Consider the following 19,182-nt stretch of genomic DNA (forward strand, 5'->3'; position numbering starts at 1 on the left):
CAGTGTGTTGCCTATATAAATAGGCATAGGTTTTAGAAACGTTTATGTAAAAAATTAGGTAAACCTTGCCATATGCTTTAACAGACAACTTAGTTATTATATAAAGTCCTGTGCTACATGCTAAGAAGCCAGATATAAATACGAAACAGTATAGGTTTCGTCTCTTTTGCAGTCTTTTGTAGAAGACTAAAATGACACCATCATACAGTTACCCCAAAGACTTGACAGGTATTGATTTAAAACACGATTTATCAAGTGGTACTGTAAAAAGGATTTCATGGTCATAAATTTTAATGTCTTCCAATTTTGCACTCTCTCAGTAACTTGTCAATAACAACAATTCTGTTTAAAATATTTGCTTCATTCCTGCATGGCATTATGTCTGTTATACAGTTATTTGGATATGTAGTCTGTGACAAAAATCAACCAAATGCTATAAATCAAAAGTTAGATTATATTCTCTGTGAATTTTTCAGTAGTGTTTTAATGATAAAATGCATAGCTTACTGCTACAGGTATCTTTATAAAAGCAAATCTTTTTACAGGAATGTTTTACACTTTAAAAATATATATATGTATTTTTAATTTTGTTATAATTATGGACTGACTTTAAATATAATTTAAAATATACTCAATATTTTTCCCAGAAAGTTAAGCTCCTTAGGATTTTTCAAAAATTGTTGGTACACACTTCAATTTTAGAATTAGTAGTTTACCTAGGGAGAATTTGTTATATTACAAATAAGGGACATCATTATCTTAATAATGATGGCATTTTATTAAATTGATTAAAAAACCTTTGAGTAGATCGAATGTAAAAAGCACTGGCTTAAGAAAAAAATCTCTGTGTAATTTCTTTCAAAAAATATAGTTCTTACAGGGTTTTAAGCTTTTACCTATTCTTAAACTATTTTTAAAATAGTTATGAAATTGAAATTTCAAACTGAGTATTTTTATGCTTGTAAAATCATAAACTAAACGTTATTTAACAGGAAATAAAATTGAGCTACTTATGGCTTTTTAGCAAAGGAACACAGCAACACTGAAAGACTACTATTTCTTTGCTCATTTAATTAAGTAGATTTACTTTGTACTCCAGGTTATCACCCACATGCACTGTAGTCTGATAAAAGTAATCCTAGGGGTTTTTTGCAGTGGTTATTTCATTGAAAATACATGTATTTCTGCGGTCATGCATGAGGCTTCTCAGATCAAGTGGTGGGCCGATTTCTAACGTACAGCTGGCCTAATGTCAGTGAGAACAGGGGAGCAGATCCCGTTGTGCAGGAAACCTCCGTAGGTCCTGACACTCCAAACTTTTCCTTGCGTGCAAGTCTCGCTCCCGCGAGAAGCTGCAGCGGGCGGCCGGACGGCAGGGCTGTGGGACCCTCGGTCTGCAGGGGACTGCTCACTTGCTGGCAGGTTGGCAGGATCAGGCTCATCCCTCTAACTAGTTTTGTTATCTGGCGCCGAGGAGAGTTATTAATTCCACGGGAAACTGGGAATTACGGTACCCTCTCTTTATTAAAATACTTTGAAAGCAAACTGCAGAAATCACACCAGTCTGTGAAATTCGCATAGAAATGAACTAATAATGTCAAACGTTGCACTTTTAAAAGTAGCAAACAAATTAGACGTATTTATTTTAAGGTAGCTAAATACAGTCACAGATTAAAATGGATTATGTGGCTGTCTATTCATGTTTGAAAATCTCTAGTAAAAAAAAAGGCAACATCTATTTTTATTTTCTTAACTTATGTTTATACAAGAAAGGATTAAAAAAACCCTACTTCATAAAACCTCAGGGCACTGCTGGTAGTTGTTTAGCTAACTGGTGACTAAATAAATATTGCAGCCTACCTGCAACTGCCAACAATTGCAGCAACAACAGTTTAAACACCACTGAAGATTTTATGATGCTAAGCCAATACTGAGAATTAAGGGCATGATCCTTGGGTTACTGGTAACTTTTCAGTCCTACAAATCTCTCGCCATCTTCTTCAGATCTCATTTTCTGAACACACTTTAATACAACTTATTTAAGAGTGTCTGGAGCTGTTATTTATATAGTTAAATTCAGAGATGCATTATACTTAAGTGTTATTGACTGCCCCAGACAAACAATTGCACCCGAAATGACTGAGAGAAGAAGTATGGATCAAAATGGGGAGAGAGGAGAAAGAATCATGAGTTCTTTTAAACTATACTGAATGCAAGCATAGCACAAGATATTATTATTCTTAAAAAATTCTGGCAAAAAGGTATCTGACTCTTTTCCACTTTTAAAAATTAAAAAAAATCAAGTAAAATAATTAGTTAAAGAGCAAGAAAGTCTGCAAGGCATATGAGAGCCTCAAGTGGTTGGAACATTTTGCTTGAACATCTGTTTGTCGATGCATGATTCTGGTGTTATTAATCTTCTTTGTAGGTAAGCAGGTGATTCACCCCAACCAAATTGCTGTTGTCCAGGAACAGTTCTCTCCAAGCCCTGAAAAAATAAAGTGGGCACAAGAACTGATTTCTGCTTTTGAAGAACATCAGCGATTAGGCAAGGTAAATATTCTGTTAATATACCATAGTGGAAAGCAAATCTGAATAATATTTAAGATTTAGAAAGGTTGGGGATGGCTCTTTGCATTTATCTTATGAAGTGTGCTGTAACTGAGAGGAATGCTTGTGAAATCTGTCTCTGAATAGACTATAGACTATATTTGTTATAAATGTCTCACTTCCCAATATATTTAGAAATAGAACTACTATCTTTTCTTTCCCCCATTTTAACTTTAATTTTTTGATTACACAGCCTTTTGAGTACCTGCATATATCTAAGGCTTCACTGAATTAAAACTGATTCTCCATTATGCCGCAGAAGCACAGTGTTACTATCAGACAAAAATATTTGCAACCAAAAGACAGGTAGCCTGGCAGACAACTCAGACTGCTTGCGCACAGACATCATTTATGGAAATAAATAAATGAATTAGGAAGCCTTGGATTTCTTAAAAAATCTATGTCAGTAGACCTGTTTCACTTTTGGGGGTTTCATCCTGCAAACGTGCTCAGTAGTGAGTGAAGGTACTTTTGAGAACAACTGCTTGCAGATTGTGGTTCTTAATTGTTAAAAATGGGAATGTTTTATGTGCCTTTGTACCAATTGCTGGACCTGAATTTTGGATAGAGGAGAAAGCAAATTAACACTAGAATATGATTGTTCCTAATTTAGTGCATCATTGAGTCTCACGTTTCCTGCTCTGTGGGTTTCTGCTATGTAAATATTGCGGTAGTGATGCACAATCTGTCTCCACTTTGTGCCAGTAATACTTAAATTAGGGGTCGCCTGAAGGAAGATTTTATGCTAGTTGCAGCATTGTCAGTTAATTATCTTAAAGGTTATTTGCTATAATCCAGTTTGCCTCTTTTTGAAAGAAAAAAAAGTTGCAGCCAAATGTATTTATCTTAGTTGCAGCCAAGCCTGGGCTAGTTAAAAAGCAAAGTCCCAATGTCAGAATGGGGACTGCAGATGAGCGGGAATAGTTCACATGTACTTGTGTGACATTCAAGTAGGAGACAAATCCCTCCGGTCGCGAAGTTCATCTATAAGACTGTGCATAGGATCTCACTTTCTCTGGTGCCATATAAATGTTTTCTGTACATTTTTTTTCTGCTTTCTGATGGGTAGAAAAAGATTGAGATGTGTGCCTTCCCTGTTCCCCTGCATTTCTGATACTACAGATGTTGTACATTAAAAATGCTGTAAAGGTCAAAACAGAAATTATGCTTTCTTCTCAGTAAAAGTCTGACAAGGTATTTGCTATTGCTCTGCCCTTCTCTTCACTAGGCTATCGCATCCCCTTTGTGGTACCTGGGTGTTTCCAGTACAGCCATGACTATGATATTTGGGTGTTGTCCTGAGCAGTGATTTCAGGGTCACTATTAGGATGCTGTATGACTGTATCTCTTTGTTCTGTTCCCGTTGATTTTGAAATGTAGCTCTCTACATGCAAACAATATAGAAGTAAAAAATGTGTGGCTGGTTTTGCCCATTATTCCGATTTACAAAGCTTGGCTCCCTTACAAAAGGCTCATTATAAATATACTGCTGGTGCAAATGTGTAGGCAGGTAGACGCAGAAAGAAGAAAGTCAAACAACATACTCAGCCAAATATTGTTTATGTTTCTCACATGTTCAATACTATTCATTCAGCTGAATTTAATGTCAGAAACTCATCTAAGGAATACTCCTGTCATATGAACAGTCAATTAGGAGACTGAACTAAATTTAACTCTAGTCCCAGTATCACATTATCACTAAGCCAAACATTTAATATTGAATAATTTTGTATTTGGCAAGCATTAGTCTTTGGATTTGTTTTGAAGCTGCTATTTTACTGAAATAATACTGGGGGGTTTTGTCTGTATCAGCCATTCGGGTGGGGTGAGGGGCTTTTGGGTTTGGGGGATTTTTTTCTGTTCATTAATGTTTTTAAAATAGGTTATAAACTCCTGTACTTAGCTGCCAGAGCAAATTTGGTGAGGGTTTGTGGTTTGGGCTATTTTTTTAACCAACCAGGTTGCACACTTCATATATTTTTGCATGTAGTCATCTATCAATAAAAAAGGACTGGCAGGTTAATATGTGAATTTCTGGATCTTGTAGCACTGTTATATTACCAGACTTTATAACAAAATTGGAAAAATAGTTTTCCATGTAATGCTGACAACTCCTTAACCGAGTTTATAATTTGCTATTATGATTGTGTCAGTAAGAAGAGCTTGGACCATCTGATTACTTAGTATTTTTTTCAAAGCAAACACATCTCACTGAGGGATCCTCTCACTCTGCATCCTAGTGACATGCTAAAATGTAAGTAATAACTCTTCCCCTACCACCTCCTGGCAAATACTCCACGCAGCGGTTTTAGTAATCCTCATGTCCTAATGAAACACCTCTTCTGTTTTCCTTTCCCTTTTATTATATTAAAGTGTTCATGTCAGTAAGACTAAAAATATAGCTGTGATTAATATGGTTGAGACTTGCATGGGTTTGCCATGTTATTAATGAAAGTTGAAAGCCTGGAAAAAATAAATGTGAGGGATTTGTGCAGCTGTTTGTGTGGTAGATAAGTTACTAGTCTGCAGTCTCTGGGATCATAGTTTACTATTAATTTGGTTTAAAGTTTGATGCCCTTAGTTAACAATATTTTATATTAAAATACAGTAATAAGCTTTTGTAATCTATTCCAATTTGAGACCTACATTTGTCATAATAATCTGCTTTTGAAAGAAGACTGAACCAAGCTACTTCATCCTGGAGGCTGAAATGCTTTGTAGCCCCCAAATATGAGTACTGAGGTCAGGAAAAATTAGGATCTCAGATGAGCACTGCAGAATTAGAAGTGCTGTGGCAGTGTCCAAACAGAAGAAAATTAGAGAGCTAGCCAGCAAGCCAGAAGGATTTGGGCTTACCTTATGGAGATAGTCCTGTTTGAGGGATTGCTTTGGTTTGGTTTCTAGGTTGTTTTGGTTGTGGGGCTGTTTTTTACATTTCTATTCCTATTGAAAAATAGCATATCTAGGAAATAAGTGGTAACATTGTAGTTTGGACAAGTAGAAGACAAATGTTGAAAAAGTACCTTTTGTATTTTATTCAGCTATTCATTAAGTGCTCTCTTTCGTCTAGAACTTTGAGATCTAAAACTGAAAAGCGCTTAAAAAGATTTCTATTTATTTCCAGTAGAACTGCATTACTAAGGAATATGATTTTCAAAATTAAAATATTCATCCTAAAGAAAGCAGGTATAGCTGTTGGGAAGATCTAAATATAAGATAAATGTCAGTGTGTTCAAAAATTAAAAAGAAGAGTAATAAACATCATTCCAGTAGTCTAAAGGACAGTTTCTTTTAGAAATTTCTGAAGCATTTGTACCACATTAAACAGGGAAGTGATCCTATAAATACCGATTAACTGAATTCAAGTGGATAGAGTTAGCAGGAGAAGTTATTAGCCTATTTTAAGAAAAAGATGTGATTTCTAACAGTGAGGGTACATAGGCTTTACTATTTAAGTAACTCCTACATTTACATTACCAATGTACTGGATACAGGACTGTAATCTCTTCTATATGTAGTGAGTGTTCATATATGACAAAAAAGTAAGACATTAAAAATGCATTTTTAAGCCATTCGACTTATAAATACATCTGGCACAATATTATTGTCATAATGGGATCTTCCCGAATTGTCTTGTTTTTAAATAAAATTCAAATATAAAGAAAAGCAGAAGAATAAAGTAAAAGGTTGATTACACATTTATCTCACGTACTAATTTATAATGCTTTCAAAGCACCCACACATTAAACCAGGGAATAACTAAATGCTGCCACCAAAGTCACTTGTCAAGTAAGGATTATTTAGAGTTAAGGTAAGTAATTCACAAACCCAAGTTGTAATATGGGGTGAATATTTTAGATCCCATAGAGCAAAACAAAAGAAATATCTGTACACGCCACATACAAATGCACAGAGTGCTTCTAAGAAGACTTTTAGCATATGTTTCTTGCATTATATTCTGTGCCATTGTATATCATGTTCCCGGCAGCTGAGGAATAATATATATGAACTCTAGTGATTTGGCAAACTATACAATTTCATTTACGGACCTTTCCAGGATTATGAAAAATCTTAGGACTGCATTTATTTACACAGCATCAACCCAACAAAAGAATGGAAATTTCCAGCAGTGGCTCCTTTATAATGCTCTTTGTTTAGGAAAAGCTACCCCAAGCCACTGTATCTTGGAGACGATGCACCCTCGTGCTTGGGCCAGGTCCAGCTCCCACTGCCTCACAGGGAGGTCTCTACATGCTTCCCTCCCTCTTCCGGCCGTGCCGCAGACCCCGTGAGGGCTCTCCGTTTACGGCCCCAGCCACACGGGATCCAACCCGTCCCAATCCAGCCCCTGGTTGCTAGGAAAGCAGGACCATGTCCCAGGAGTGCCAGGCTTAGGCTGCCTCTTGGAAGGGTTGCCCTGGAGCATCCCTCTGCCATGGAGCTGTATGGGACCTCATCGACCCACAGGGATTATACTGAACTTTATAGGGCGTTATATCTCGGGGATTTATGAGGAGTTGGGAGTGAGGAAGCAGCCCCCACTCTCCTGCAGCCCAGGACAGACTGCAGAGCTTCGAGGTGCCACCACCTAAGCTGGATCCCATTCCAGGGTGACAATGGCAGCATGCCTCTGTGCATGCTGAACTACAGTGCTGTTAGCCCTCCCTCCAAGAACACAGGGCATTTGCTGTCGTTTATGTTAATTAGGTGATGTATATTTCTTCCACTGCAGAGCAGAGGATTCAGGAATTTGTGGTAAATTGCCACCTTTTTGGAGCTTCAGCCTTAATATAGGCTCAGATGCATCTCTATGAAAACGTGAAGAGTGCTGGTGGGATTTAAGCATGGGCCTCTGCTATGTTGTTTATCTTTTTAAAGAGTGGCCAAGTGAAATTTTAATGTGAAAACTGATGAATAAATAGGGGTCAAGAGAGCTTATATTAGTATTCAAAGTTTCTCTATACAGTATATGAAAGATACTTTACAAATGTGTTTTGTGTCACAGTTGAAGGCTTTTCTCTTAGAAGGATCCATCTGGGGGCAAATTTTGAACCTTTACAATGGAGCAGAAGGGGCTGCATTGGCTAATTGCTTGTGCTATACTGGTTCCTACACTGGTGAAATCAGTCCTGAGGGAGTTATGCCAGGTGGGGAGAGAAGGAGACAGATTTTACTACACAGGGCTGCAAAAGCTTCTAAGCAGGGCAGAAACTCGTACAAAACATTTTCTTGCCAACTTCTCCCCCTCCCACTCCCCAGCAGGCATTTGGTGGCTCTTAATCTGTTTTCCGCCACTCATTAAAGACCTGTGTCCAAAATGGGGAGGGAGAGACACTCGGGTGGCACTTTGATATTTCCCGCAGGGAGAAGTTTCTCCATGAGCCTGGAGCAGGACAGATGCTGTGCACCTCCATAGCCTTTCCACCCGGAGGTAGCTCCTGGAGGAGGAGGCTCCTCCTGTCCCAGGGGACATGGGCCCTGCAGAGGGCACAGGATGGCATCTCTCTGAGTTCTTTCTCAGCAAGGCACAAGCCCTCTCTATCCTTGTTGGCTCAAGGAGATATATGCAGGGTGAGTGCCCTTGCTTTTGGAAGGGCCATGCTGTGTCGGCACATTCCCAGTCAGTCAATGCTTTGTTATGGGCATGGAGCGGGAAGACACCCATTGCTGCAGACACCTGCCCACCATTGTGCCAAAACCTGCTCTGCACCAAGCAACCCACCGAGGCAACTACCTACCTCCAAAATCTCTTTCTAAAAAGCATTAACAAGAACTCATGAGCCTCGTTTCAGTTTCCAAAGCAGTATCTAACTAGAGATGTAATGTTCTGACCAGATGGCTCTTTTAAAGGCTTACTGAGGGAATTCAGAAGCCTGTACAGCCAAAATATTGTTTCAGTTAATTTAAGTAGCAGCAGTCTCGCTGCCTTTTCACTCCTCTCTGTGCTAGCCAGCTTTTTCAGGGACCTGGAGAGGCTCTCTGCAACAGCTCTCTCAGCTGAAATAGAGAATCACAGTAAAATATGGCTGTTCAATCCTATTCAGAAAATTAGAACCTAAAATTAGAAAAAACAGAGAACACAAAAATACAGGCAATTCCATTCTTGTTGGCAGAACGAGCTTCGCTATTATTATTTTTCTCAACTGTGTTGTATTTTACAGCTACCTTTCCCCTCAGTATCAAATGCCTTTTGTGTGTCCTGTAATCAGTCATTTACTTTCAGATTGAATTTTCTAGTTTATGTTTAACAAATTGCTTCCATGACCATAAACCTCAAGTTAATTCCAAATTAGTTAATGAAGGGCATCTGAGGATGTAAGTAATATTAGTTACTTTTACTAAAGTAACTAATATTAGTTACTTTTCACTTTTCCATATAATAACCATGATGCTCACTAGGGGGAAAAAATGCATCATTGGATAGGGTTTGTCCAGGAAGCTGCTTTTGTGCTATAAAATGAAGATTTGCCTGGCAACAGCAAGCATACTCTCTAGGATTCTTCCATTCACAATATATTATAAGACAGAGAATGAAAACCAGTGGAGAATATTTCCAACTTCTAAAACTTCCCTCAGTTTCTTTAATTTTATTCTTTCCTACTCAAGAGGAGCACATAGGAAGGCAACAACCACAATGAGAAGGTAACTAAAGAAAGTGCAAAGACAGCAATAAAAATCTCCTCATGTCTGCCCTCCATTCAGGGATCTTAAATAGGTTGTTTGCTCAGTGAGAGGGAGAGACTTGGGGGGCCTGAAGGAGTCTCTGGTGTTGGACCAAGCAGGATTCCCAGGCCCATCCCAGCTGAAAGGGCTGTCCCCAGCGTTCAGGCAGCTTGGGGGACTGTAAGAGGGAAAAACAGCTTGTCTGGCTCACACAGCAGGACAAGATCCTTATATATGGGCTGGGAAAATAATATCAGGTGGAGAAGAAGTGAAGGACCTTGTAGGTCCTTGATCTTCATCTTTCCTGCCCCACTGTGGACTTGAAGGATCACAAAGTCCTTCCTACCTGTTGAGCTTTAGAAAGGGCTTCTTCTGCCAGAGTTCTTGTACTGCTGCTTCGGAGTTATTTGAGGCAAAAATCAATCTCTATTTCATGTGGTTGTTGCTCTTTCTTTCTCGACCTTTTGTGTCCTTCCATCTACTCCTAGAAGTCTGTCTCATACAAACAGGCCTGCTTCTGGCATTACAAACTGATTTATCCTCTGAACTCACTGACTACTTCTACTCCAGTGGAAGTTTACACTGACAAAAAGAAACAAAAGGTAGTGATATTTAATGTTTTCTTCATATCAATAAAATGGCTACAGAAATTTACTGTTGTTGATACTTGGCAGAATTCCCTCCCTATCCATCCTTCAACAGATCACAGAGACCCACTGAGCATCTGCTCTTGCTAAAAATATATCTTTGACAAACCTTTTCATGGATCATTTATTTTCCTCAAAGATTTTATGTACAAGTGTCTTTCAACCCATAATATTGCTACAGAAAAGGAGCAAATGTGAAAGTGTTCTAAGGGAAGGATATGGAAATATGTAGCTTAAAAAACTCTGTCCATATAGCTTGCGTCTGTGAAGTCTTCAGTTTGTCATATGTGACTACACTAGTTATTTGGGCATTTCCTACCTACTGCAAACATGATAAAAGAAGGCCATAGTTGTCTGTCAGTTTGCCCTGGAGGCAGGACAGGCCTGACCAGAGAGGAGGGAGAGACTTTATCTTGTTATAGTCTGGAAAACATGCTCAGTTGACCCAGATATCTTTGAACACCTCCTAGCAGCTCTCTAACCTTTGGAAGTTCATTATGAGAAGGTGCAGTCATGACCCAGCTCTTTATGACAGCTCTTTGGCTAAAACTTGCAGAAGAAAAAAATTAATTAAACCTGCATTCAGCACCATCACAGCTGTTAGCTTATTTCCTACTCTTGACTTCCCCAAAAATATGGTCTCAACCTTCTGTTTCGAGAGAAATCATTCCTTTGTACTCAGGATAATCACTCCTCCCCCAGGCACCGACCCAATGTCATTTGCTGCAACCAGAACTCTTTTCTCTTTTGTTCATTACCTGTAAGCAAACCCAAGCATTCTTTTAAAGCCCCAAAGCAAAGATTTCCAAATTTCCTCTGCAGGGAGTCACTTAAACAATGTGTGTTTTCATTAATCCCAGGGGAATTATCTTCCTGAATGCCATGCTTTTTAGGGGAAGCCTTTGCCATCCACCTGTTCTCTTCCCTCCTTGGAAGAGCAAATCTGCCCTTCTTGCAGAACTCAAAACTCTTATTTCCTTATAACAGCTAATATAGTGCAGGATTAGAGGTAATGTTCTCAGAACCAAGCACATTTTAGTGGGTTTATTCCTTGTATTCCTTGTATTTTATAAAACCTGTGGGTGTCAGAAGTGTCTGAATTACCTTGGAAAGAATTAGTGTTTCTCAGATAACTGTGGATCAAAGATTCATCTTTGGACTTCAGGGTGCTTGTCTATATTGGTTCTCTGTTTCTCCTAGTAGGAGGTATGCAAGGTTTGCCCTGGCCAGCTGGCATCACCCATCCTGCTCGTTTCCATTTAGCCTGGCATCTGCCCACAAGTGCTGACACAGGTCACAGGGGTTAGAAGGGGACTTACATAATTACTTATTTACACAATGGCTGTATTCACACACAGGCTCTGGCCCATGCTACCAGAGCAGTGTGGGAGCTCTGTTTGACTCACGACATCTCCTAATGATGAAAGAGGTGGAGGAGAAAAGCGTGACTGGCTTGTTGGTCCCCATATGCCCAATCCCCCCAGGTCCTAGTTGCATATCCCCTCAAAAGGCACCCAGGTAGGACAAGAAGATAACCCGACTGCCACACACTGTTTGCAGGGATTTGATCTGCAAAGGAAAGTATTGCTAGCTAAACTGTTGAGCAAAGTAATTGGAAAAAAACCCAAATCTTTATCAGTGAGGCACTATTTCTAACCCTGTCACAGCAGAGTGCTGTCAAAGGACCTCCCTTCACTTGTGAGATTGTCTTCCACTCAATAGTCTCCTAACTAGTGGCAGAGGGGGTTTTTGGCAATTTCATGAGCATTAGATAACCCATATCTTAGACCTATACTTAATTCAAAATTCAGCAGCAGGTGTTTTCTTGTCCATGTTGAAGTTTCTTGGAACATTTCCTTGTCTTGCTTTTCCTTTTCTTCCACTGGCCTGACTAACCAGAGTCTCCTCTGTGCCAAAGCCTTACCTACTCAACAGGATCCCCTAGCACCTCCAAGCCTGCCATCTAAATAGCCTGACTAGATTCCCAAAGTAAACTTCTTTTGAAAAAGTTGGCTGTCTTTACACAGTGGCCTAGGACAGCCCATATACTGACACATGTAACAAATTAACATAGCGCTATTGGCTATATTCTTTCATCTGATGCAAGACAATAGCTCTTTTTTATTTGTGCTGTAGACAAGCCACGGTCTTAATGTAAGCTCATGTAATCTTCAAGAAAATCCTGGCCACTGTCACATGGGAGTTAAAGTTGTTGGCTACATGTGTGATGGGATCTGGTACAACAAGACACCAAAGGTTTGTTAGCAAAGGCTTGCCAATGACTGAGGTAATGAATAACAACAGCAGTTGTACTGAAGGTCTACAGTAACCCCCTTAGTGAGCTCATTGCAGTCATCAGGATGGATGTGGTTAGAGGTACAGATAACCACAGATGGAGCAAATGCTGAGGAAAAAGCCACAAGCATTCCCAGGTGCAGGAGTACATCTAATTCTTCTGTCTTGTCAGTCAATGGGGACTAGCTCGTCTGATCATTGTCCCACATGTCCCAGAACAATTATTATTTTACTTTAATTAACTCAAGTACTTTAATCCACAGCTCAGAGATAATTGTGTCACATAACTATGAGGTGCCTTAAATGTTCTGTATCATGATGGTTTTTATCCTGCTTATTCCTCTCCTTAAGCCAGTGGTTTATAAGGAAACAAAAGATGGTGAAAGTAAAACCCCATCTAACACTGTCTATTATATAAAAAGGTTTCAGGACAGAAGAAGTAGTATAAAACTTTACATTCCCTGATCTTCTGGAAAAACATGAAGAGTATCTCACTTGTGATCCTGTACCTCTCCTGTTGTAGTCAACATCAACACAATTCCATATATAACACAATTCCATTATACCCATGATAAACACTAGCAATAAAATTACCTGTATCATTTCTTCCCCTCTCCTGGTTCCATCAGATCATATTGATCCCCAGACAACACAGAAATCTTGGACTCTGAATCCTGTCCATTTAACTTCTAGAAAGCTTCTTGCCACTAAAAACCTTATGCTCTGTTTATGAGATGGTCTTATAGATTTACCAAGCTCTTAACTACTCTCAAAAGTTGCACAAAGCAAATGTTCCTGGATGCTGCCACACACACACACAAAAAGAGGTCTTCATGTTCCAGGAAACACTGCATTAATGTGTTCATCTTTTGACCAAGGCAAATAACAGAAAAACACTGAGACTCTTTCTGTGACTTGATAAGTGTCATTTCTTAGAGGTAAAGGAAATCTTTAAGGATGACATAGAGATAACGACAAGAGACATGTCCAAGTTCCATGACCAGAGTTGTCTTCTAAGGTGTCAAAGATGACCCCTCAATTACATGTTGAACTTCGCCAGATCTGAGCTGGGTTTGGTAGTGGCTGCATTTATCCAAAAGGAAGCTCATAGGATACAAGCTTAAAGTCTGCCAAACTGATGTGTTACAAAGCTTGGTTCTGCACCTCTTAAGTCTCTCCACAGCTACCTGGAAATTTTTTGCATTAGTTATTCTTACTGCACAGCTGGATTTGCCTCCCTTTTTCATGAGCCTGTATCTTCATCTCCTGACCTGTGAAAATGACTGTTCTCTGTCAACTCCACCTTATCACTTCTCTTGTCTGTAGACTGGATCTTTTTATCAGTTGGGGCTGACCATTCTCAATTCTATTTTTATCAAGTCTATAATTTTTTGCCATTACCTTCTGAAAAAAAACAAAAACTAAAAACAAACAACAAAAAAACAAACAAACAAAAACCAGCAGCTTTCTATAATTTTAATTCCCTTACAACTGTTTTCTGTATTTGCCAAGTCTTCTCTGTTCCATTCTCAAAGTGCTTTAGGGCATACTGAAATTCAAAATAGAGCTGTTAAGACCTTACTCAGCATGGCCTGCATCTTGCATAAATTGCTGTTACTTTTTAAAAATGCTACTACTGCTTTAACAGAGCATTAAAAGTCATTGTGAATAATACTACATGGTTCCTGGGGGGAGCGGCATATTTCACGGTACTGGTCCTGCATCATCCGGCCTGAAGAATGTGGTCTGATACAAGAGACGGAGGTGAGGAGCGGATGACTTGGTGGGCTCTGTGGGCAGCTGCAGTAGGCAGACAGAGAGAAGAGGAGCTAGATGAGTCTGCTGCCTTTCTCTTCCTCTGCCCTTACAGAGCTATCCAGAAGGAAATACCTTGAGTTTTTCCTTGCTCGTCAGTCAGTTAGAAGGACTCTTAGCTAGTCTGCACGATGACCCAAATGGGAAATGCTGCCCATTCACTTTCTTCCTTGATTCCTCCCTGACAATCTGCCCTGACAGAAGCATAGAGTGATCAGGCTGAAGGAGCAGAGAGACTGTACAAATACAAACCCTTCTGCTGTGTTGTACTGATTTCACAGCTGTACAGTGTGGACCAGCCAAAGCGTCCTCACAGCTCACATACACTACAGACTGATGAGTGCCAAAAGTCACCCTGTTTCTCACAGGGCTTTGCCTTCAGCACATTCACTGTGTGGCTGCATGAAGGATGGCACTGGATAGGTACAACAGAATACACACTGCATTGCTTAAAATAGGGCAGAGTCTTTGGTCCACAAAGCCACCCCTTCTCATAAGGGCAGCACTTTCACATGCTGTATGGTGAGTGCTGCAGTTGTCTTCCATTCCCTCACTTCTCTTCCAACTCGAGTTACTTGCACCCATGCACCATTACCCAGAGGCTGCACCCACCGTCTTCAACGCTGCCTCCTAACCACTCCTTCTCTCAGCTTCTCCATCAGCTTTTACCTGGAGGGACTGTCTCTTCCCAGGGCTGGTCTGACACATTTGATTAGCCTGATTGGAGGGTCCCTCTACAGGTTCCTGAAAAGGCTCCCACTGAATGATTTATATGGTGACATGGCAAGCAAGGGCTACAGCCACCGAACACAATGGATGCAAACTCCAGCCTTGCACTACCCACCTGCCATTGTTCCCATTCATGCTGCAAGCTTCCTTACGAACAGACCCTTGGTCCCATAGTTGAACTACTGGAAATCTAAGTACAGGCTGGAAGTGTGAGATTGTTAAGAAAATTAGCCAAAAAGACAATTTAGATCTATGACTAAATTAATCCCCAGATTAATGCTATCAAAGCAAATGGTGTTTATAGGAAGTCTTGTTTTCTTTATATTCATGCGAGAGAAAATCAAAAGAATGCTAAAGGCAAATTTCATCTACAAGAATTGGAAAAGAGAGCATGGGGACAAAGCTGTAATTACTGGTATTTCCTATCTGTTGAAACCTGTGGGTGGAAAGAGAGTCAGTGAATAGAGTATATTCAATAGCATTAAAATCGGTTTCTTTTTCTGGACTTTAGCTCAACACTGCAAATTAGCAGGGAGAAAATAAGCCTCAGAGTGAACAGGCAGAGAAGCCAACTTCATGTTACCCTTTACTGTTAGAAAAGAAAAAAAAAAAAGAGGGGGGCATTTTTTCCTTCAAGAATTCAAATCCTAGCAACCCGAAGTACAGCTGCACACTGACAAGCAGGGAACATACAGCAGTTCTCAAGTGGTTCAGTGTTCATGTGTCCACATACACAGTTATCCTGGTTTCCTTTCTAAACATGTTATTTTAATGAAGAGAGAACAAGCATGCTGTTTAATTAACTCTTGCTTTGTAAAAAAGACATCCTGACCCAGATTCATTGTGCTACAACTTAGGCACCTTGCAGAGGTATCTGACTTCAGATCATCCTGTATCCAGTCAGTGGAAGGGATAAGACCCTCCTAATCATGATTTGGACTACCAGAGATCAGAACTGATATTGCTAGGTACCCATCTCTTTCTGAAAACTATTGCTGGTACTTAGGATAACTGAGCTCCTTTCACAAAACTGAGAAGGCTAATGACAGACCTCAACATATTTCTACCTATCACTGTCATCTGCATGCAAATTTCTCCTGTAAGCAATAGCTGTTACTGAATTAGCTTTACTCTTTACTTTGCTACTGAACTGGCTGTTACTGAATAGGCATTACTGAATGGCTATAGAAAAAAGGTACAATTAAAATACGTTCTTCTTACAGTTAAAAAAATGTATCTTGCAGTTTGAGATCACTGTGTAGACCTGATTATCCTGAATAAATCCTATGTCATAAAATGTTTACTTAGTTCCTAATTTATTTTCACAATAGCTAATAAATTGAATAGTTTGAGGCTGCATTTTCTGTAAAGTTTTAAAAGTGAAAATGACTGATATGTAGCTAAAATAAATTATTAATTTACTAATGTCTTATTAATAGAAATAATAATATTAATGTTGGTGTTGTTGGGGTAAGGAGAGATTAGTTGTTTGCTCTGTAAACAAAAAAATTCAATTTGAAGCATCAACCTTTGAGTATTTCTGTCATTCCAGTTATTCTCCAAACCTACCTAAAATATTGCATGCTATAGTAGGAAAATCTACTTTGAATAAAGTAGTTTTTACTATTAGGTTTTCAATGGCTTTAATACAGTCTGTTCTTACACACAACAATATTGATTTGTATTAGATTACTGTTTAAGGTGAATTTTTGTCTTAAATATTCCAGAATGTGATTTAGTATTTAATTAATACTTCAGTCAAACTAGATATGCCACTGGAGCAACACATTTCCTACACATTTTTGTGAAAGGGTTATATTTTCACCTTACTTGCTGGAGTCCTCTATTTAATGATTATCAAGTCAATAAATGGCTTGTTCTCTTCTGCATTTCTCTCACTACGCGTTCACAGACACACATGCTGCTATCATTCTTACCCTGTTCTTGGTCAGCCTCGCTCACTGTCAAATCTAGGACCAGCCTGTGATCCCGTATTGATTGGAGCAGGGCATTAAAAGTGTGCACAGTGCTTCACAGAGACGCCCTATACAATGCTGGGGCCAGGCCCTCAGTTCTGAATTCTTCAGGGAGGGGACTGCATATTTGTATTTGGATTTTGGGGGTTTGTTGTTTTTTGGGTGTTTATTTAAATGTGCCAAAGCACTGTTAGAATTGCAAATAAGTTGGGGTTTTTTGTCTACTGAACTTTAGCACATTTTAATGCAGTGTTTTGTCTTCCAAATCCTACCTCAGCAACACGTGTAGATTAAAGCATCCAAAGAAATAAGTCAGGTTTGGCCCTATTTAAAACATGTGTCTTCTGTTTAAATTTTAACTATGATTCACAGCTAATTGTTTTAAACCTGTCACCATGGTACCAACAAAAAATTCTTAGGAATACAAAGTGACTTTTGAAACCTGTCCTGGCTCTCAGATCACCAGTGCTGAGACACAGAGTAGTCTGCATCCATTTGGGGAAATTCCCTATATGTGGTGCTCAGGTGGGCTTTACCTTGGCTCTAGAACAGATTTTGGCAATATTATTGTGCCATCCACTTGTTTTTTTCAGCTTTCATCCCAGTCCCTGGCTCTCAGCACAGACCCAGCCTATCTTTAGCACCAGAGACCTAATGGAGAGGTGAAACAGCAGCACAGCCTAGGAAACCCCCAAGTAAAGAAAACTTCCCTCCACCCCACAAACACCCATTGCTGTTTCCTGACAAAGATAACTTTTCTGGCTTTTCCTTCTGTCTGTAGGCAGTTTCGTGCTGACTCTGTGGCACAGCCCTGGATCAATGCTGGAGGTGGGGAGCAGAGCTGCCCCCAGGTGCTGTGTCTGCCAGCCCCTCTCCCCAGCTGGCATGCACAGCCTTGCTGCTCTTGGCCCTCAATGTCTGCCAGCTAGACAGGCTGAAACAGGCTGGCTGCACCCTGGGCTTCTCTTTTCTCTCTCTTTTTACCTCCTCTTTGGAGCACTTCTTGCCCTCTGCATTTCTTTAAATGCACTTGCCCTGTCTCGGTTAGTTTGTCTCCTAAAACTTGTTCAGGATTACTGTGGGAGCTGCTGTTTCTTGGCAAACAAATGTGTCTTTAAAGAACAAGACAAGCCAACTACAATTTCCAGAGGTCTCTCAGGAAGTTTATATTCTCTCTTTTCCAGGGAGCGTTTACTTTCCACGGGAGCATGATCGACATGCCATTACTGAAGCAGGCACAGAACATTGTTACGCTTGCCACAGCCATCAAGAAAAAATGAGCTGGTAAATGAAGCTCTCGCCATGGGGCCCCAGTAGCTGTTTTTAAAGATGACTATAATACTTGGAGGGTGGGGGGGGAAATTAAAGATGTCAAGCTTAAGCAGAAATTCATTTCCATTTTGCAGATCTGTCATAGTTTGCTTGCCAGAATAGCTAATTACTAAAATTATTCCTGACTCAAACCACTGCTCACTCCTGCATGGCCCATGTTCTACTCATAGCCTGTGATGGTTACATCACCAACTGTGTGACATCACGATAATTACTACAAATGTAGGATTATGACTTCACTGAAGGAGAAAGGCGAAACAAACTCTGAGCTCTGTTGAAAGAGCAGACAAAAACTGATTCAAATCGCTTCTATTTCTATCTGTGCTTCTTCCCACTCTGATGCAGAACTCCTGGCAGAAAGGGCAAAACCTCAAATGATTACGCACCAGTTGAAATAATTGCAATGAAAATCTTTACCTTGCGTGAGCTTTGCATCCCCCACACACCGCTCTTCTGTAAATGTGCAACAGCCATTAAAAATATTGCTCCAACAATGCAGGACTCTTGACTTTTTTCTCTTTTTTAAAGTGGTGTCTATTCAGAGAGTTTCCTCCTGGAAGTATCCAGCCCGGGAAAGGTTGGACGGCAATAAACTTGTAGTTTTCCGAGACACAATGCAGCAGAACTCGTGCATATGGTCTCGAGTCAGATTTACATCACATTAGGGATACGGCTACAGATCATGTGGGCTGTGTGGTTAACGGGCTTAGTAAAGCTGTTTTGAAGAGGTTAACCCAGCTTGTAGTAAGGGTAAATAAACATAACAACCAGGCATTGTCCTCTATTCAGCATGTACTCTTATATGGAGGGCTAAAGGGTATTGAAGCTGCAGAGGATCAACTTGTGGTTGCCAGAGGACTCCAATGAAGTTTGAAACACCAACAATCAGAGATTTTGTTTCTGTTCCTCATTAAATCATGAGCTTTTGTGCTCAGACTATGAACGACTGTTCTTTAAGAAATTAACAGAATGGGAAGTTTTAAACTATGCACCAACCTTTTCATGACCTACACAGCAGCAATGCTGCTGCACTTAGACAAACACTGCGGGGAAGGCTGTTCTGTTTCTTTAAAACTGTAAATAGAAAACAGTTGTTTTTTAGTTTCATTTCTCAC

The 19,182-nt window shown here is 39.8% G+C and overlaps 1 protein-coding gene across 3 annotated transcripts in view; it reads left to right on the plus strand.

The window, feature by feature from the left end:
* The window catches only part of CLYBL (citrate lyase beta like), a 151,061-nt gene extending 132,498 nt beyond the window's left edge, over positions 1 to 18,563 (plus strand). For all 3 annotated transcript variants that reach the window (XM_027674677.1, XM_027674679.1, XM_027674678.1), the window contains 2 exons: positions 2,429 to 2,553; positions 17,920 to 18,563. In XM_027674677.1, the coding sequence (XP_027530478.1) occupies positions 2,429 to 2,553; positions 17,920 to 18,015 (221 nt within the window). In that variant the 3' untranslated portion in view covers positions 18,016 to 18,563. The remainder of the gene's footprint in view (positions 1 to 2,428; positions 2,554 to 17,919) is intronic.
* Positions 18,564 to 19,182: the final 619 nt, after the last annotated feature.

This window comes from Neopelma chrysocephalum, unplaced genomic scaffold (genome assembly GCF_003984885.1).
Source record: "Neopelma chrysocephalum unplaced genomic scaffold, ASM398488v2 Primary Assembly neopelma1_25, whole genome shotgun sequence".
Classification (NCBI taxonomy): Eukaryota; Metazoa; Chordata; class Aves; order Passeriformes; family Pipridae; genus Neopelma; species Neopelma chrysocephalum.